The sequence below is a fragment of the Ictalurus furcatus genome, chromosome 20, assembly GCF_023375685.1.
Source record: "Ictalurus furcatus strain D&B chromosome 20, Billie_1.0, whole genome shotgun sequence".
NCBI classification, from domain to species: domain Eukaryota; kingdom Metazoa; phylum Chordata; class Actinopteri; order Siluriformes; family Ictaluridae; genus Ictalurus; species Ictalurus furcatus.
Genome location: NC_071274.1, coordinates 20,839,005 through 20,860,391, shown reverse-complemented (window position 1 = coordinate 20,860,391; position 21,387 = coordinate 20,839,005). Strand labels below are relative to the sequence as shown.

The following is a 21,387-nucleotide window of genomic DNA, read 5'->3' as shown; positions in this document are numbered from 1 at the left end:
TATTGAATTATTTTATGATTATAAAACTATAATAAACTATTATTATAGAAAACTTTATTTTATTTTGTATACTAATATAAACCATTTAACTAGTTTTACATAAGGTTTTTTTTAAATGTAGTTTTTACATTAGCTATCCAGGACGCACGGTGGCTTAGTGATTTGCATGTTCTCCCCGTGCTGCGGGTGTTTCCTCCGGTTACTCCAGTTTCCTCCTCCAGTCCAAAGACATGCATGGTAGGCTGATTGGCATTTCCAGAGTGTCCGTAGTGTATGGATGGGTGTGTGAATGTGTGTGTGATTGCCTTGATGGATTGGCACCCTGTCCAGGGTGTACCCCGCCTTGTGCCCCACACTCACTGGGATAGGGGATAGGGTTCCCCGTGATCCAGACCCAGTAGGATAAGCGGTATAGAAGATGTATTATTATTATTATTATTATTATTATTATTATTATTATTATTATTATTGTGTGTGAGTGTGTGTGAAAGAGAGAGAGAGAGAGAGAGAGAGAGTGAGTGTCTCCGTGTCTGTGACGTCGCGGGGAGGGGGCGGGGCGAGACAGTCTGGAGAGAGGAGTCTCTGTGTCTGTGACGTCACGGGAGGGGGCGGGGTGAGACAGTCTGGAGGCCGCTGGCTGTAATGGCGACTCTGTGTGTCTGATCCGAGTCTCGGTTCTCTGCATCCGCGCGGTTCCTCACAGAGCATCGGGTTTTGTCTTTAATCAGCGACCTTCAGAGGGAATTAAAGGGAAACAGTAACGCAGGTTGGAAGTAAGTAAACCTTAACGAGTTGGGGGAAAAGCCTGGAGATTGTGGAATAGAGCGGTGTCTCGGACAAAAGGCTGTGAGCTCGGAGCTGCTGTTTACAGAAATGTGGGCTTTTACAGGATGAGACCTGCTGCTGCTCAAATCCTAGCTTTCAGCTCTCCCTTGCTTTCCTGCGCATTTCCTTTCCTTTCCTTTCCTTTCCTTTCCTTTCATTTGTAGGACATCTCAGAAAACATCACATCTCACTGAAAGCTAGTAAACATCCCTTGTTTTTGGAGTGAAGACAAACATCAGCACTCAACTAAACTGACCCCAGGTTTGGCTTGTAGGGGTTTTCTTTCCTTCCTTCCTTCCTTCCTTTCCCTTCTTTTCTTTTCTTTTTAAACAGAGAAGAAACACAAACTCCGACCCATCTGTTGAGCTTTGACTTGTTTGTTTATTTGTTTACCCAGTAGATTCATTTCATGTTTACAAGTCCTGCTCGTGCCTGTTTATTTGTTTTCGCATCAAACCTGCTCAAGCCTCACAACTTAGTTTGTAAAAGGTTAGATAACTAGTTAGTCAGCCAAGAAGATGGGTCTGAAGTCTACCTAAACACACCGTTTTATTCAAATGTACACCTCTGAAAACTAAACATAAGACTATAAATAATTAACAAACGCTAACAATAATAAAGAGACATTCTGTTTATGAGTAGGCCATGGAGTAGGTAAAGTGGTTAGTTAGTTGGTTGGTTAGTTAGTTAGTCAGTTATTTCACAATAAACTAGCACTCGGACGCTTTTGTTGTGGATTTGTGTTGTTTAGAGTCGGGTCTGGTTCATGCTAATCGTGCTGTGGAGGTTAATAAGTTAACTAGTGATATGTGTTGAGTTAGCTTGCTAGCTAGCTAGCTAATCAGCTGTAAGGATAACGGTTACGGAGCTAGCGATAGATTCAGACTCGGTCACTTGTGATGAATGCACTTAGCTTGCTTTGCTAACAAAAACAAAACAATTGTTTGCGAAGAAAGTGTGTTTTGTATTTTTTTTATTTCTTCCCCACGTTTATGTTGTGGTCTTTATTTTTATTTTATTTGGAGTTATTCGTTAAATGAGCAGCGGCCGGAATAACCGAGTCATGATGGAAGGAGTGGGCGCTCGAGTGATCCGCGGCCCGGACTGGAAGTGGGGGAAGCAGGACGGCGGTGAGGGCCATGTGGGCACCGTGAGGAGCTTCGAGAGCCCCGAGGAGGTGGTCGTGGTTTGGGATAACGGCACCGCGGCGAACTACCGCTGCTCCGGGGCCTACGACGTGCGGATACTGGACAGCGCACCTACAGGTAACAATCACCGGCTCACTTGCCTTCTTCCTCCCGGAGTTTCAGGGTAAATTAGTGCGCGCGCGCAAAAAAAAAAAAAAAGTCGCTCGGTGACGCCACAGGCTAATTTGCATACTACTAATTTATTCATGACACGTGTTCTCCATCGTTCTCCTGAACACTGAAGTCTCGCCTGGATCATACCGGAAGCCTGTTTTATATTTCCGTTCTCCGGGGTTTATAATCAAATTAGTGTATGTTCCTATCTGATACTGTGACGTTAAACGTGTGAAAATGGCTTAAAAAAGTGCCGAAACTTTTACAATATTGCATTGACCGTGTTTTGACAGTACCTCACCCGTGAAAAGTTTAATAACTGTTCAGATGATCTGACGCCATGGCCCGAGGCTAGCTACGGTGATTTAATTAACTACGTCGTATTCTCTGTAGGCATTCGTGGCGAAGAACTCCGAAATTATAACAAGCACAGACGTATATAATCACCTGCAGGGCAATAAAACAGGCCAGGTTTTGTACAGGAAACAGGGCGACTTTATTTTTTTGGAAAGCGGACACGGACGTACTTTTCGGGTTTGCTGATGCTCGAAACAAATATTTTCCAGAAATTCCTCAAGTTTGTCGTCGTCGTCGTGGCAGCGAACGACAGCACGGCTTGACCCTGAGCTCATTTTTATTCTTTCTAACACTCCAGAAGTTTCTGTTTTAATTGATTCCGTCGCTCTCTTAGACAGATTTAATAAGGGTTCCTGTAGAGACCGGAACAGGATTACAGTACAACGGGAGTTAGAATCCATCATGGCGACGCTCTTTGGTTTCTCTGGAAAAAGTTGGATACTACAGCACGGTCGAACGCTCGAATCCGATTGGTCAATAGATGTACGTTGTTTTCGAAAAAGGTTGATCTTCACGCACTCATTCTAATACGTTATCGTTTCCATAGTGACGGCTCATCTACAGGTGCCGTGTGTGTTGGATTACCTTAACGTGTACACATAGGGAGAATAAACACGTTGAAATACGTACGTTATATGTCCATACAATTTAGAAAATGCAACCGAAGCGAATAAAGGAGACAGACGGAGAATTTCTTGATTTGTTTCAACATTTCAACGCCCTGAGCTTCTTTTGGCGACATTCGAAAAAGTCTTTTCGTTTCCGATGCTCTCAGCTGCATTTTGGAACGGCGTTTCTTTTTTTTGTTTTGTTTTCCTTTAATATGAAGAAGAAAAAAAAAAACGCTTTACACAGCGGTTTCAATCAGAAAAAGACTTTACGTGTGAACACAGCCTGACATTGTTTAGCTACCAAGCCACATTACTTACTAACGTTAGTTCAGTCGAGGTGTCTTTAATCCTTATGTAACGTCAACTAACTTGGCTTCGCTAGCTAGGTTAAGCTAGGTAAGTTAGCTAGGTTTCATTTTGAAATACCCACATCAGTTACAGTGGTGGAAATAAGTATTGGATGCGTCAACATTTTTTTTCAGTAAATATATTTCCAATGAGGTTATAACATTATATAATGGTAACGAAAAGCCTTTTTATAGACCATCAGTTTACTAACCCAGCTGATGTTAATTTGCACAGATAGGGGGTGTAATTACTTAGAGATTTCAGCTGGTTCCTTGCCTTACCTTGCCTTGGAGAACTGCTTTTTCTTAGCGTGTTCAATACTTTTTTTCCCGTGTCATTCCGCTTTATAACACACAACTTTATTTATGGATGTTAATGTTGTGAATTCTTTATATTTCCGGATTTCTTAAGTTAATACTGATGTCTGGTGAAAATTTCATGTGAATAACTTAATTGGAAATATATTTTTTGTAAAAAAAAAAAAAAAAAAAAAAAGCCTTGACACGTCCATTGTATATCTTTTCTCTGTCGCTATTGTTAACATCCACAGGAATTTGATTAGATCTAAACTGCTATGTCCCACAAAGCTCTGACACCGGAGACTCCTTCCATTAACACGGCGAAGGTGGCTTCTGACCTCGCGCCTCTGTCTCGTAGGTATCAAGCACGACGGCACTATGTGTGACACCTGCAGGCAGCAGCCCATCATCGGCATCCGCTGGAAATGCGCCGAGTGCACGAACTACGACCTGTGCACCACCTGTTACCATGGCGACAAGCACCACCTGAGACACAGGTTCTACCGCATCACCACGCCAGGCAGCGAGAGGTGAGCAGTTCTGTATTCTTGTTAATCAGGTACAGTAGCTAGAATAAAATAAAAAACGCGTGGGTTGCCAAATAAGTGCGACAACACGTACAACATGCACCGCATGTATGGCTAGGAACGTTAGCGTTAGTGGTAAGGGCTTCGTTCATGCCGACTCTGTGTGCTCGTGTTTCATTTATTTGCTGGTCTTCTGAGCAATAAATAAGAGTTTGAGGACTACGATTTCAGTCCTTTTTCTTCCGCAAATCGTTATTTTTAAATTTTTTGTTAAATAATATTTTTTATTCGGTTTAATAACGTGCAGTCTGAATCCGAGTCGAACCAAATAGCGAGATGAATCCAAAGAATGGATTTGACTCTAACCCTACCACCAGGGCTGAGTAAAGTCTCCTGTCTCCATATGGTGAGGTGATTAACGTTGAAAAGGCCAGCAGTTGGTTAGAGCGCACTCGTGCCTGCGCTCAGTAACGCCTCTCGTCGTGAGAAGGGAAACAATGGGTTTGTCTAACAGCTGCTCCGTGTAAGCGCGGTTCTCTCGGGAGCGTCGCTCTGCGTTACCCCGGGATATTTTCCTCTCTGTAAAGGAATTGCTGGCGTTTTTCCTTTTGCCTGCCAGCTGCCTCTAGCAGTCTGTATAACAATAAAGCTGACTGTTATGTATGTGTTTTGGGCAAGATCAGAGGCTTAACAGGGATGAAGATTATCCTTAGAAGATCTTAGATGTGGCTGCAGAGGAGCTCAGGTTAATGTTGGCAGTAGGATGTTATCGTTATATTTGATTTAAAAAAAAAAAAAAAAGGGGATGCATGGCGGTTTTTAAAAATATATATATTTATTTATTTATTTATTTATTTTTAAAATAGGTTTTTCCTTCCAAAAATGACTGGAATTTTTTGGCTTTTTTGAATTATTTTTTAGACAAAAGCATTTGAGTATTAATCATGACATTAAGGCAGGTCTTATTCAAAACACTGTGGCCCTTATCTCATTTAAAATGATGAATCTTGATTCATCTAAAAGGATCAAATTTTAACGAGTAAATATTGTGGGTTTACTGCGTGCGTTATCGTTTTAACAGCACAGCATTTCTAGCTAAAGTTTAACATCCAGTCTGGTGTTATCTCATCAAGTGTGTCGTTTTTTTTTTTTTTTGTGTGTCTAGGGTCCTTTTAGAATCTCGGCGCAAATCGAAGAAGATCACGGCGCGAGGAATCTTCACCGGAGGACGTGTGGTGCGGGGAGTGGACTGGCAGTGGGAGGACCAGGACGGGGGAAATGGCAGGAGAGGAAAGGTATTAATGTTTTTTAAAAAAAATACTGTTGTGGATAGGGATGTAATGGGTCGTAGTTGATCCGTGATCCGTACGGACCCCGCCCCACGGTTCGGCACACATGTGACTCGCGGGTTTAATTGCGAAGTTTAACCGTCATAGAGTGAGAGAGGGTTTTACTGTTTTAACAATGTTACTTTTTAAAGTAATAATATCTAAATATCCGAGCCGTGGGTTTTGTGATCCGTTGTGGAATATAAAACTCAGTATTAGCATTTCTTAGAAGAAATAATTCCGGCTGATGCGCTGCACTGGCTGAGCTGCATTACTTTGCACGTTTACACGCCTTTTTACTGAGTGATTAATAAATGAGGCCCACACACAACTTTACACACCATATTTTATACAGAACAACTTTACACACCACAACTTTATAGGAAACAACTTTACACACCACAACTTTATAGAAAACAACTTTACACACCATATTTTATACAGAACAACTTTACACATCACAACTTTACACACCATATTTTATACAGAACAACTTTACACACCATATTTTATACAAAACAACTTTACACATCACAACTTTACACACCATATTTTATACAGAACAACTTTATACAAAACAACTTTACACACCATATTTTACACAGAACAACTTTACACATCACAACGTTACAGACCACAAGTTTGCACACAACGTGATTAATCAGTTGATAAATGAGACCCACGCCCAACTTTACACACAGCAAATTTGCCCACGACATTGCGACTTGATTGAGAAATAAGGCACGCACACCGCAACTTTACACACAACTTTACTAAGCGCTTTATAAAGGAGGCATCCACATCACAATAAATTTTACACACCACTGTTGAGCTCTGAAAATGAGATTTTAAAATCCTCGATGTGGACCACCAGCATCCCGGCAATCAGGACAGCGAGGCTTCTCGATTTGCCTGCACAGTATTTCAGAACACTCTATCTCTGGTGTTCTAGCCTAAACATGTTGTGTTTTGGGGGGCGTGGCTTCAGAGAGAACACGGAAAGGAAGATGGCTTACTGAATATTAATTAGCAAACATCTCGGAAGGAGAGCTACACAGCCCCGTTAGCATCAGAGCAGCTCGTTCATTTCCATATTTTACCCATTTGTTTGAAATGTTTTTTTTTGTTATTATTAATTAGAGTAGCGTTGGCCGTGGCAGTATAAACAGGTATAATAGTGCCGTTGAGTCACTCGCTAGTGCGTGGCGATGTACGTGTCATTAAAGCCTAACAGCAGCTTTCTAGTGCAGCGCTTCCGTGTGAAATGCTGACTCACCGTTTGCTGTTACGCTCACTGCTGCAAATTAATGCACGACACTAAACGTGGCCCAGGACCCGAGCGTTTTATAGTAAACAAACATCACTTCTGTGCCACTGACAGGTTTCCATTAATTCACTCGTTTCCTGCTGCCAGGCCAAATGATCGCTTAACGATGACGCTTTTATAGTAATGTAGTATATTATAGTGTGTATAGTAATGACGCTCACGAGTCACTCGAAGACGAAACCTGGACGATTTCATCCCCTGGCATCTCTCATCAGCACCGTCCCAGTCTTAAAAGATCTTTGGTGGTACAGTATAGGGTCTATAAAATGACTGACAGGAGGCGTGTCCAAACACAAACAAGAATTCCGGACTGGAATCCAGTTTTCCAATCCGGTTTTCCCACCGATTTAATAAAGCTGCTAAGGACGTGTTTAAAGTCGCCGTGAAGCGCCTTGAAACGTAGAGTTATTCGATACGTAATTTCCACCGAAACAGGAAGTCAGGGCGGGACACATCGAGTGGCTCCTCCCTCTTTTAAAGTAGCCAATAGCGTTTAGCTTACCTCACAGCCAACGGGTAAGCCGTACTTGACCGTTAGGACCCTGGATATTTGTGATGTCGGGGGGGCGGGACACCAGATTCTAGAGAGCGTTTGATTGGACGGAAAATCTGACGAGAAGCTGAAGTGCAGAATGATGTCATCGAAATCGTTGATCCGTATCGGTGGTAGAGAGAGAGTAAATTTTGAACGCGTGTATCTTCTGAATGCGAGTTTTGTCGTTTTTTTTTGGAGCAGCACTAGCTTATAGATAACCTTAAGGCTGACGTATTCATAATAAAAGTTACGAAACTTCACTTTACATTTCATAATCCATTGTTTTTTGTTTTGTTGTTTAAAAAAAAAAAAGGAATAAAACATCTCGGGACGTGCTGTTACCGAGCGGTAACGGTGACTCTCCTTCGTCTCGCACCAAACTCCCCGCCGGTTATTTTCACGAAATAGTCTGAAAGCGTTCGTTCCTTGCTTCAAATATCAATAGTGCCGTTGTAAGTCAACACCCGGCGTGTAGCAAGTAATAAAGGAAGGCGTGGGTGCCAATACTTTATTCGTGGTGGGTGTGGAGGAAATGATGCCGTTTCATCTTTTCTCTCTGTCCCTAAGGTGACGGAGATCCAGGACTGGAGTGCAGCGAGTCCTCACAGCGCCGCCTACGTCCTCTGGGACAACGGGGCCAAGAACCTTTACCGAGTCGGCTTCGAGGGCATGGTGAGTCTCTCTCTCTCTCTCTCTCTCTCTCACACGCACACACGCACACACACGCGCGTCTCACAAAGCAGCAGCTGTTCCAGTGTAGACGCCCATTGAGAGAACCTCAGCAGCCGGCATGTGTGCGTCCGCTTTTGTTCAGGCAGCTGGAAGCTCCATCTACATGATAAAGGAAATCTGCTGCGTCTTTTTGTTTTCCGGGGGAACGACCGAGTGGACTCGGGTGGGGGGGGGGGGTTTGGGGGTCTGGAGAAAGCGTGCCGCTTTTGTTTGGCTCTCCATTCCGTCTCCTCATTGGCCGAGAGTCGTTGTGCCGGGTTTGAATTTTTAACCTATAGGACGGTTCCTGCATGAGGAGCAGCTCCATGCTTTGTCATTAAAATCATGGTGTCCGGGTCATTCGCCGCATCTGTCGGACCTGTATATAAAACGTATACGATAATATTGGATACAGTTCAGTCTTACTCATAACCATTTGAATTATTCTGCATGTTTCAGCTTTTTATGTTTCAGTTCCTTTTACCTTTTTTTTTTTTTTTGTATGTAGAGTTTTCTGATTCCTCTGCCAGATAAAGTGGAAATGATCTAGTGGCAGGAAGTAATGATGATAAACCGCTTCTGCTCGGAACGTCTGCTCTTCTGCTTTTGCGGACAGATACGCTGAAGATTTCCACTTTCCCACAAACGTATAGCAATACCTGTCCGATATTGTTTTTAAAACTCGCTTACGTTGCAAATATAATACAGTATCAATACAATGCGAATTCATCATAACAAACAGAAATAAATACATACATACATACAGTCGATCTCTTTTACATGTGAACATTCCCAGTTCCAAACTTTTCCATTTGTGACAGGATCGAATCAAATTTATTCATGTTTATTTCTCTCTCAGTATTGTTTTTTTTTTTTCTCCACCATTTTGTTTCTATAAAAGTCCAGAAAAAACAAAACCTCTACAGTTAATAAATGATTTTAATGCGGTAAACATCCACACACGCACACTCGTAAAAGCTTGTTCTTGTTTATTATACTTTTTCCACTGATCTGCTTAAACCCTTGGGCTCTTCCTGTTAGTTAACGAGCGAGTTAAGTTGTTTCTGATACCTTGACGCCCTGTTATCTATAAAAATGAACAGAACCACGTCACCGAGCTGAAAAGCGGCGTTAGAGTGCGTTCGAGAAAAGGTCGTAACTCGGAATTTCCCACTTCTGATGAGGACAGATCGAAGAAACGGCGTCTCAACGTTATTCCTACTCGTAAACTCGGGACGGTCTGCTCGGCTCACCCCCCCTCCCCCCCGAGTTCGGCAAGTGACGTCAAATCATTAAGATGGCTGCTCCCAGCATCGACGCTAAACGAAGCAGCGCTCCTTTGGTTTTTAAACGCGTCACGCTGTGTATATCAGCATTCGTGCTCTACAGACGTAAACTCGAACGCTGACTGCACAGTCTGCAGGTTCGACGAGGTAAATCTCACTCATCATCACCCGTCAGTTAGCCGGCTAGCTCGTCGCTAACAAAAGACGTACATAGAGGGGGTTATTATCATTTTTTTTTTTAAATATTGCCGGTTTATATTTTTGTATTTTGGATTTCACTTTCAGTTTCGTTTCAGTCAGCTGTTCACCGATAGTTTTAGTATCCGTGATGGAGGCGTCCATGATTTTTGACCACTCTGTAGCGCGAAAATGACGTAGCACAGAGGTATGTCAAATGCAGCATGAAAGATGACTCACCTGGAGGCGTGGCCTGAAGTGTGTAAGTGGAATTACTTAGAAATGCTTGTTAAGTGATTCAAAAGATAATATAAGTTTGTTCTGTACGACCGAGTGACTACTTTTGGGGAAAAGTTGTGTGTATATGTGTATATATATGTATATGTACGTATATCTGTACGTATATATATAAAATTTTATCTGTTGGGAGCATTACCGTGGATCTCAGATTGTGTATCGATGATTGATTGATTGAGTGATTGAGCTCCCGAGTTCAGTAGTCAGGGCACTGATCAGGGAGTCGGCCATTTTGAGGGCCGTCTCAATCGCATAATCCCTCCAGTGTACTGGAACGTTTGCTCCCTAAAAAAAAAAATCCCGCAAAAACTAGGCGACACAAACTACGTTCCTTTACTGGAAATGACGTCATGCTTTCTGAAGCCTCTCAGATCGCCAAAAAAAAAAAAAATGGCGGACGAATTCTCTTTGTGGCTCTCAAAGGATTACTTCCGTCAGTAATTTGACGTTTTCTGTATGGTTTGTTTGAGTCTGAAGACTTTTAAATGACAGAAACGCGCGTGATTAATCGAACAAATTTACATGACGTATAACGGCGAAGATCTCGGTTCGTCGACGAGCACCAGTGGTGACGTTTTGTTCGTGATTTCATCGGAAATCGAGTCATCGGTGTCCCGGTGTGAAGAAAGCCAGGGTCTTTGATACACCGATTCTACACCTAGGGAGCCGATTGAGACGTCTCATCCTGGAATACATGGGGGTGAAGTTATCTTTCCGGTGACGCACGTTTTAACTAAAGCAGAGGAGTTTCCTTTCTCTAAAGGTTCCAAGTAGAAGTTCAACACCGAAAGAACCCATGCGGAACCCTTTATCTAAGGAAGCGCTTTTTAAAAATGCGTTTATTTGACAGTTTCTGAGGAAGCTGAGTCAGCTGATCATGATCATGAGATACCAAACATCTACTCCGTTTGTGGTCCTCCTGACACCAGAATATCTTGAAGAATAAATTATGAAATGGTTTTCATCCAAAATGGCTTCTTCTAGCACCCTCAAAGTATTTTTTTTTTGGGGGGGGGGATTCCTTTCATGTAGAATACTTACGCAAGATAATCTGGCGTAGAGTCAGCACTAAAGTCAACTCTGGCCTAATGTGTTCTTTATGCCTAGTCATGTTTTGGTGAATTTAATATCTGGTTGTTTTTTTTTTCTTTCCCCCTTCCCGTCTCACCTCACAGTCGGACCTGAAATGTGTGCAAGACGCCAAAGGAGGAACTTTCTACAGAGACCACTGTCCAGTCTTGGGTGAGTATTACCACCATGTTCTCGTGTGTGTGTGTGAGAGATGCGATTAAAATATCATACGAGATCATGATACATTCGGAGCAGTTACGATTCAATGTCACGCTTTGTACTTATTCTTTTCATTTTTATTCAAATTTTCTTCCTTTTGAATGATTTAAAATAGAACCAAAAACGATAAGCTGCGTTTATTTTTGTAGACGTTATCTAAATCATCCAACACAAATACAAAGCTGCAGTTTTCCCAGCAGTTTGTGAGCAAACCTGTCGGTCGTGATTGTAAAAATGCCCTGGGGTTAAGATTATATATGATATGATATGATATGATATGATATATATTTTTCATATCGCCCCACCCTTAAATCACAGGTTTTATCCTTCCTGAACAAGTCGGCCAGCCCGCCATCAATCCTGTATGGTCCAGTTATTAGTGTAGCGTGAGATGTCCACTAGGTGGCAGCACTTTTTTGTTTGAGCTTCATGCTTTAAAAGCCTTCCTGGCCGGGAGCCACGATCGACCCGGACCCGGTCCCGGCCGCAGTCTCGCTGCTGAAGTAAACAGAATGTACTCACTTAACAAAAGCTCAATAACACTTCTACATTCAAGAGAACCTGCTCAGTCGGATAAAGAGGGCTGAAGGTGCGTCAAGGCTCCTTAAAATGAAGAAACGCGCTAGTTGGTTTAACTAATAATAATAATAATAAAATGTCAGGTTTATTATAAACGATACGTTTTGATAAAAATGAGTGTAGATTTTTTTCAGTACGCATTAGCGCATCCTCTGCTGTTTGTTGTGGAGCCGATTAGTTTATTACGAGCTATGCTAGCGTTCTGGACGTGACGTTTAAACTCCTAACGACCTGCCGAGTGTCTCGTTGCTCGCACGAATTCGGCGTGAGCGAGACAGCTCGCGTAGTCATGGAAACTTCCAGGGAGCAATATTGAAAGCTTGGATGTGAATCAAAAACACGATCCAGATTAATACCAGAGCACTGCTGAATCCTCCATTCTGATTGGTCAGAAGATTTATTACAGTGGCTCTGCGAGTCACGGCGTTATATTAACGAGCTCGTTTTAATATTTTAGCGTATCTATAGTGACGGCTTAGACGGGGGCTTCGCGTAGACGTGTTAAAAAAACATTACGGTGGTGCTTTCTGCGATTTATGGAAGGGAAGGAGTCTCCGGTGTCGGAGATAAAGTCATGATCAGGACGGAAAAGAAAAGTTTAGACGGTTAGGGTTGCTTAGTAACCGCGTGGTTTTGTTTTTGTTTTGTTTTTGAACTTTAAGCGAGAAGGGGGACGATGGAGAGTGTGTATGTCGCTGCTGTAACGTCCTCTTAGAGTTCACCAAGTATTTGGAAATGTTTTTCTTTTTATCCGTTTATTGTTACTTTTAATGTTGTCGGACGCCCTGAAGGCGTTCCTGTACCGGGAACCTCGCCGTCCCCGTGAACGAGCCGTTACTATAGAAACGCTTAATATCAACTTGCGATTTGCAAACGAACGGACGCCTTGCGACCGATCGGAACGGAGAACGCGGCGTGAACGTGCCTGACGGTATGTCGCTCCACGCTTCCTCCAGGCGAGCAGAACGGGAACAGGAACCCCGGCGGCTTGCAGATCGGAGACCTGGTGAACATCGACTTGGACCTGGAGATCGTCCAGTCTCTGCAGCACGGCCACGGCGGCTGGACGGACGGCATGTTCGAGACGCTCACCACCACGGGCACGGTGTGCGGCATCGACGAGGACCACGACATCGTCGTCCAGTATCCCAGCGGTAACAGGTGCGTCGACCCGTCTCTCCTCCACACGCCGAATACTGACCCCGAAGAACGCTTTCCTCAACGCTTTTAGTATAAACGTTATCCTTAAGGTTATCTATAAGCTAGTGCGCGCCAAAACGACGACAAAATTCACATTTAGAAGATCTACGCGTTCAGAATTTTCTCTCTCGCTCGCTCTACAATTTCGATGACGCCATTCTGCACGTCAGCTTCTCGTCAGATTTTCTGTCCAATCGAACGCTCTAGAATCTGAAGTCTCCCGCCCCCCCGACTTGAACCGTGTTATTTTGTCTATAGAGACAAACACGCGGATAAACCACATGCTGCCTTCACTGTAATCCAGAGGTTTCGCCGCGTATTCGATGGAGCAGACGAGCGCCGACGCGTCTCGATGAACGATCGTACCGCACGATGCGATTTAGATGTACGGGTCTCCTTTACTCTCCCGCCCGGTTGTGGTTTAACTAAACGCGTCCCGTGTCGCAGGTGGACGTTTAACCCGGCCGTCCTGACCAAAGCGAATGTGGCGCGCAGCGGCGAGGTCCCGGCCGGAGCCGAAGGAGGAAGCTCCCAGTTCATGGTGGGGGATCTGGTGCAGATCTGTTACGACATCGACCGCATCAAGCTGCTGCAGAGGGGACACGGAGAGTGGGCCGAGGCCATGCTGCCGGTGAGGAACTGCAGAGGAACACACACACACACACACACACACACAGACATGATAATTTCAGTATAAATTCCGCCACTCTCCCCTTTTCTATGATACCCATGGAGTACCCTTTTTTATTTTATTATTTTTTTGTTTTTGTTGAGATTCTTTATGAGATGTTTGTTCGGTGTATTATTTAGTGTAGAACGTCATTCTGCTTCTGGAAAGTTTATGAATTCATTTATTATTATTTTTTTTAATAGAACATGCGTCTGGCTTTCTTTCTTCCTTTCTTTCTTTATTTATTTATTTATCTACCGATTTATTTATTTATTATTGAACACGCTGCTAGTTTCGAGTTTTTTCCAGGTTTATTTTTCTGGAGCGTATATTTTGGCGTGGGCGGGGCTTGTTTTTCCTTGTCTTTATTTTGTGCAACATGCTAATTTTTCCCCCTCTTCTCTTCTTGACACGATTTATGATTAGGATTAGTAATCGTAGTCGTGGTTTAAGTCGGAGACCGAACGCTCGGAGCCGTTACGTGGCGGTGTGCGTGTTTCGTCTCCCTCTGTAGACGAGGTTTAACAGATTTCCGAGCTCCGTATCTGCTGTACGAGCGATTTAAAAATGAGAAATGGGGGCGGAGCTCCCGAACGTTCCTGTTTTTATACTTTTCGTCTCTTTTTTTTTTTTTTTTTTTTTTTTTTTTTTTTAAAGCCGAACTGTTTCCTCTCCTCCTCCTTGGTCTTCCTTCGTGTTTTTATCCATTCCTTTATTTCTTCTTCTCACTCATATACATGTCTTGTTTAAGGGTGGGGTTTAAAGAAAGGGCACGGTCAAGGAGAGTGCTCAGAAAAGCTACATACACTCACTCTGACATTCTGTGTGTGTGTGTGTGTGTGTGTGTGTGTGTGTGTGTATATGTGTGTGTTCCTCTGCAGACTCTGGGGAAGATGGGCCGTGTGCAGCAGATCTACTCTGACAGCGACCTGAAAGTGGAGGTGTGCGGTACTTCCTGGACCTACAACCCGGCCGCCGTCACTAAAGTAGCTCCTGCTGGTTCTGCCATTACCAACGCATCTGGAGGTAACACACACACTCTTTCTCTCTCTCTCTCTCTCTCTCTCTCTCTCTCTCTCTCTCTCTCTGTCTCTCATTTATCACCCATGTGCAAAACTAATTGCCCCCTTAAATATAAAGTCTGTTCGTGCCCTATTCGGACAAAGTCCTCTTCGATTCACGTGCGTCGAACATGAGTACATCGAAAAGGTCTCGTTTACCAACAAACGCGCGCGAAACTGTTTCATGCGATTACGACTTTACCAAATCCAGTAATTTTCCGCAAAAAAAACAAACCCGCAACACAATTGAGCATTTTTGGTCGCAACAATCACAAAAAAAAACCTCTGCAAAATCCTGTACGGACCGGGAATCTTTTCTTTTACATATATGTATTGACGGTATCATCGTTCTGTAGCACTCATCCCTGACTGACGTCTCTAAACTCACAAGAGATAACGTCCTGATTGAAGCGTGTCCCTCTGTCCTCAGAGCGTCTGTCTCAGCTGCTGAAGAAGCTGTTCGAGACTCAGGAGTCGGGAGACATCAACGAGGAGCTGGTGAAGGCCGCGGCCAACGGAGACCTGGCCAAAGTGGAGGACATCCTCAAGAGACCAGACGTGGACGTAAGGGGAAAACAATTTACTATAAGGAGAATGTGTGTGTGTGTGTGTGTTTCAATCCGTCAACCTTCAGTTCTCAGAAATAGTCATCTTTCGTAGCTGTCAGTGTTGCTGAGATCACAGTTCACTCTGAGATCACAACCCCTGGGCTGAGGACGACGTGTAGACGTCGACTTTTGTAGATGTCGAGCTTTGAAGTGCCGTGTCCTGAAAAACGCCGCCGCGTTTTCATCACCATCTCCCAGATCAAACTCTTCATCAAAGCTCAGTGCTCCGTGTGTGTGTGTGTGTGTGTGTGTGTGTGTGTGTGTGTGTGTGTGTGTGTGTGTGTGCGCGCGCGAGACGAGCCGATGTTCAGTGCGGGAGACGGGTTACACTGTCGTGGGACTCATGTTCACGTCACGTGTAACGGCGAGTAAAATCCACGCAGAGCTACTGGTTAGTGCTGCAGTCACACTGATGTGGTGGTGTGTGTGTGTGTGTTTTTTTTTTTTTTTTACAAATTATTATCTTTATTTTTTTATAGTTCTTAAAATAGATCAATTTTTAAAATAGAAGTTCTGGTTCAGTTTAATTTCTCTGTCCATTTATTTTTTAACAGGAAACAAACATCTGGTCAGTTTTAGTGATAATCATGAATCTGGGTATTTTATTATTATTATTATTATTATTATTATTATTTTTAAATATAAGGCTTAATTTGATATTTTTTAATACAAATGCGTCAACTTCCATTTTTGTAATGAATTTATTTAAATATTTACTTATTTAAAAATTTCTAATATTTCTCTAGTTATTTAAAAAAAACACTAATCTGGTTCAGTTATTATTATTATTATTATTATAATTATTATAATATATTTTTTGAATGTTCATCTTGTGTAAGGTTTTTTTTATTTTATTTATTTATTTATTTATTAGTTCTATTCCTGAAACATGCATCAGCTTCGTTTTTTTTTTTTTTTATGTAAATTTGGTTTAAAAAAAACATTTTGAAAGATCAGTTTAAAAGTTTGTTTTTATTTATTTATTTTTTTGACATTTTCACATCATCTGTTGGATTTGTATTATTTTTATTATCATTTATTCTTAAACCTGCGTGTGTTCAGGTTTGTGGGTATAAAATGGTGTGTAGTGAAATATGATGCTCTAAATGTTAATTAGAAAATGCGTTCCCAGAAGTTTACTGTGTTTTTTTGTACTATATTGAAAATCCTGGCCCTGTTCCAGCTTCGGCCGTGCTTTAGACGCCCGTTTGACCTTCAGGAGTCCTGTTTAGTGGCTCTGTAGCTACGCAGCGTCCCGCTCCTCCTGGGACGGCCGAGTTTGCTGACCCTCTGTAACGCCTGCACGAGGATCGTTATTATAGGGAGAAATGTTGTGCTGGTGGTGGAGCAGTGAGTGGTGCAGTGCCCTGTCGGTCCCCACAGGACTCCTCGCTTAGAACCGGGGAGGGGGAGGGGGGATGAGTAGGGAAGGAGTAGGAGGGGGTGAGCGTCCGAGCGGTGCGCCTGTCAGGACCAGACGTGTCCTGCGAACGCTCCAAGGAGCTCGGGCATCAATATTCATGCCATCACACGCTGCTTTAACTTACCGCAGCGCTGCAGATCACACACCCGAGCGCACATGGGGGTACACACACAATCTCTCACGCGCACACACACACTCCTCTATATGCACGCCCTCACGTGTATACGTACGTGCCTCAGCTGTGCGTTTTGTTTCGCAGGTGAACGGGCAGTGCGCAGGACACACAGCCATGCAGGCGGCGAGTCAGAACGGCCACGTGGACGTCCTCAAGCTGCTGCTGAAACACAACGTGGACCTGGAGGCTGAGGTAATCCTGCACGGCGTCCTACACACGGCGTCCTACACACGGCGTCCTACACACGTCATCCTCTGTACAGCGTCCTGCACACGGCGTCCTTCACACAGCGTCCTATACGCGGCGTCCTACACACAGTCCTTCACACGGCGTCCTTCACACAGCGTCCTTCACACAGCGTCCTTCACACGGCGTCCTCTGTACAGCGTCCTACACACGGTGTCCTACACACAACGTCCTCTGTACAGTGTCCTACACACGGTGTCCTACACGTCTCAGCACCTTGAGCCGTCTCAGCTGAATCACCACACACGAAACCGCGAGGCGACTTTACTCGTGTTTAAACGTTTACTGAAACACGACCTATAACGTTTATACCCTGTTTCTCATTCATTCCTCATTTCATTTACCCTAGGTAATGTAGGTCAATAACGAGGTGTCCTTTTAAAAAAAAAATAAAAAATTGACATAAATATGTACCGTATTAAACAAAATAAATATTAAATATTAATACATGTTATAAAAGCATATCCAGATCCGGTACTAGGCTATTATGGAGGTTTATCGTAAAATATACAGAGTACTTTGTAAATACTTTTTCATTTTTGAACTTCAAATGCTGTTTAAAAAAAGAAAAGAAAAGGAATAATAATAATAAGAAATATGAATATTATAGGAATATAAAATAGATATGCACGATGCGTAATATTGCTAGTAAGAAATAGTTTTAGAGTAAAAACTCAGTCGTGCAATAATAGTAATAAATATATAATAAATGCATTATTATAATAATTTTATTCTTCTTCTTCTTATTATTATTAATCTAAGAATCCAAAATATGATTAAGGACATAAAGGACATTTAATACACTTTTTACATGAAATTAATAAAATATATATATTTTTTCTTTTTTAGGAAATGATTTAACTAAATTATTTTGACATGAAATGAATAAATTCATACAATGAATAAATAATTCTATATAAAAGTCGTGTTTTTCTATTTAGATTTAAATAAAAGATAGTAGTAGAATCGTCATCATTATGATGAAGAAGAAGGGAAGAAACTTTGCAATAGTTTTTTACTTAAAATTTCCCAGAAATATCTTGCAATATTTTTCTTCGTGTAATAATATTAAAAATAATTATAATTATTGTTTTTAATAGTTTTACGTGAAACGAACACAGTTACAAAAGTTGAACCTTTTTAAGAAATTTTTTTTTTTTTTAAATTATCCAAGAATCCAAAATATTATTTTAAAAAAGGGGTTTGTAGTACATTTCTACTCATGATTTACACAGAATGAATACATTTACTAAAGTATAATAATAATAATAATAATATTTGTGAGAACAAGTACGTTATATTTTATAAAGAAACTGAAAGAAAAAGTCAGAGTTTAAAGAAAACCTTCTGCTTCGTTCAGCCATTTAACCAAATGAGAAGCATTTCAGAAGAAGGATTTTCACTGCCTGTAAAATCCTGTTCTTATTTAAAAAAAATTAAATAAAAGCATTAAAATCCACCGTGTTTATCCAGCGTCTCCGCAAGACTCGATATCACGTCCCGTTTCTTCCGCTGTTAAACTGACACAAGTCTGTAATATGTACGTGAACATCGTGGTTCTGAATAATGAATCGGTGTTCTTCCCGAAGGGTCACATGACCGGATTTCAGTACAGGTTTATACCTCACATCCATAACGCAGGAATTTCCCCATAACCCTACCAGTCTTTACGATCGTTCGTGATGAGCAGTTATTTCTAGAAATGTTCTCCAACACTTTAAGTTCTCTCGTGTCGTGGAACGGTTCCACCTGTGATATGAATTTATTCAGCGCCGGAACGCTGTTCGGCACGCTGTAGCTGATAATTCTTTAATATTTCGTACTGTTTTTTTTTTTTAAATGAATGGAAACGGTGTAATGGTGGTTATAGTGCGTCCAAGTTTCAAAAATAAATTGCATGATTGCTTGTAAAATAAATTCTTCAAGCTTAATAAATATTCCCTCTCATATTTCTCCGCTCGCGTAATAACTCGGGCTGTAAAAGCCGACGGCTTAACTCGCCGCTAAAAAAAAAAAAACCCCAAAACGCAGCGCTCTTTCTCCTGAGCTCAGACTGTTAATCAGACTCGGATTTCTGAGCCGATTAATTCTGGGGTTTTTTTTTTTTTTTTTTTTTTTTCTTCCCTCTGAGAACGAACGTGTCGTGAAAATGTTGAAGGAGAATTCTTACATATCTTGATATAAAAGCCTCGGAGACGCCGAGAGTCGTCTATGGCCGGGAATCCGAGAGAGCAAAATTGTCTGGGTGGGCGGGGCGTACTCTTTCTCATCTGTCGATCACAGCGACGCTAGCCAATCGTGGGCATCTCTGAGACGTATGCAGAAGAGGGCGGATAGCTATCAGCTCCAAGTTTGGTCCATGAAACGCATCAGGTTGTTATATTTGTGGCGTGATTAAATCCAATCTACTAGCGCAGTCCACTCAGATCGATCGTATTTATGCGGATTACGGTCCGACGTTTCCTCGGCTCCTTCCCCTCACGGCTTCAGTTCCCGTTTACTGTCTGATCTGCAAAATGAATCAAAACTTACGATCGCGGTTTTGTCTTAACTTGTTATATACAACCGCTCGGTAAATGTGTCTAAAGATATTCCCAAGAAACAAAACGTAAATCAAATAAAGCTTGGAAAGAAACGCAACAGATCGGACGTAGCTGTTAAAGCTAGCTTGCTTTGCTAATCTGACAAGAAAGCTAGTTTGACGACGAGCATGTAATATATAAACCAAACGACCCTTTTTTTTACACTAATTAACGCGTTATTTAATTTCCGTTTAACTACTTAGATTTAGAAGCTACATATATATAGCTGCTAACGTTTCTTGCTGGACAGGCCACGCCCACAAGCGACAACAAAAGTAGAATGCCCAGAAGAGACCAAACTACGAGCGACACAGTCTCGTCCTGTTGCTAGTGTGAACGTAGATTTAGCCTCGTTTTAATGAGAGAACCAGCATTTGAGATCGTGTAGACGTTGGGGCAAATACTAGGCTCAAATTCCCAGAATGCAGTGCAGCTGTAGAACACGGCGAAAGCGGAGATTTTAATCGGCGCGCTACGAGACGGCGAGATTTCGGAGGAAAGTCGAAGCAGAGCGTACAGGTGCGGAGGCGAGAGAGCCGGACAGACGAAAGGATTAAAGCGCCGCCGCATCGCTCTGTTCAGGTAGAGATGAAGTGAGAGTCGAATCCTAGTCCAATCATGTCGAATTGCGTTGTGGGTAACGTAGGAAACCACTACGCGAAGTGGAAACGGACCAACGTGGTTTGTTCGATGGCTTGTTATTTGTAAGGATGAATACGTGAGTCGTTCAGGGTGGAATTTCGCTTTGTCGTGAAGGATAAGGATGGAGACCGGGCGGTGCATCACGCGGCGTTTGGCGACGAGGGCTCCGTCATCGAGGTCCTGCACCGAGGGGGAGCCGACCTCAACGCCAGGAACAAGCGCAGACAGACGCCGCTACACATCGCAGTCAACAAGGGTCACCTGCAGGTCGTGAAGACGCTGCTCGACTTCGGCTGCCACCCCAGCCTTCAGGTAAACCTCGCTTCTTTCGCCAACACGTTCCGCGACACTTAACATTACTCGATCTCATGAGACTGCGCTCTCTGTAGGACTCGGAGGGAGACACGCCTCTCCACGACGCCATCAGCAAGAAGAGGGACGACATGCTGTCGGTCCTGCTAGAGGCCGGCGCCGACGTCACCATCACCAACAACAACGGCTTCAACGCTCTCCATCACGCAGCGCTGCGGGGGAACCCCAGGTACAGCCGCTTCTCTTTTCCATCAAGAGGTTGTGAGTCGTGGTTCCTGAGCAGGTCTTTGTGCTCATTAGGATTAGAAAAAAAATTCTCGAAAGCTAAACGTGTTTCCTCGATCCTGTTGATATTTTCGGAACACGGTTGTCGTCGTCGTCCTCGAGCGGCACCTTCGGTGCCGTCTGTGTCCCAACATTGTCAGAAAGTCGGTTCGTGTCTGAGTAGCAGATACAGATGTTTTTAATATTCAGCTGAATGAGATAAATGATTGGAAGATGGATGGATGGATGGATTTTCGATTCAGTCAAATCAATCGAGTCGATTCGCTTCATCACTAGAGTTGAATCGGAAGCTGCTCGAGACCACCTCGCTCAGAACGCCATTGTTTTGGTTCACACCAAAGCTGATGATCGCGGTGTCATCACCTGCTTACGGAACCACACCGAG

At 42.8% G+C, this 21,387-nt stretch overlaps 1 protein-coding gene across 4 annotated transcripts in view; it reads left to right on the top strand.

Annotated features, from left to right (window-relative positions):
* Positions 1–579: 579 nt before the first annotated feature.
* mib1 (MIB E3 ubiquitin protein ligase 1) overlaps positions 580–21,387 on the top strand; it is a 56,043-nt gene continuing 35,235 nt past the window's right edge. For all 4 annotated transcript variants that reach the window (XM_053651843.1, XM_053651844.1, XM_053651841.1 and 1 more), the window contains exons 1-13: positions 580–773; positions 1,851–2,090; positions 4,100–4,271; positions 5,434–5,563; positions 8,026–8,130; positions 11,105–11,171; positions 12,755–12,959; positions 13,446–13,629; positions 14,550–14,694; positions 15,160–15,293; positions 17,020–17,127; positions 20,520–20,717; positions 20,795–20,946. In XM_053651843.1, coding sequence (XP_053507818.1) covers positions 1,862–2,090; positions 4,100–4,271; positions 5,434–5,563; positions 8,026–8,130; positions 11,105–11,171; positions 12,755–12,959; positions 13,446–13,629; positions 14,550–14,694; positions 15,160–15,293; positions 17,020–17,127; positions 20,520–20,717; positions 20,795–20,946 — 1,829 coding nt within the window. In that variant the 5' untranslated portion in view covers positions 580–773; positions 1,851–1,861. The remainder of the gene's footprint in view (positions 774–1,850; positions 2,091–4,099; positions 4,272–5,433; positions 5,564–8,025; positions 8,131–11,104; positions 11,172–12,754; positions 12,960–13,445; positions 13,630–14,549; positions 14,695–15,159; positions 15,294–17,019; positions 17,128–20,519; positions 20,718–20,794; positions 20,947–21,387) is intronic.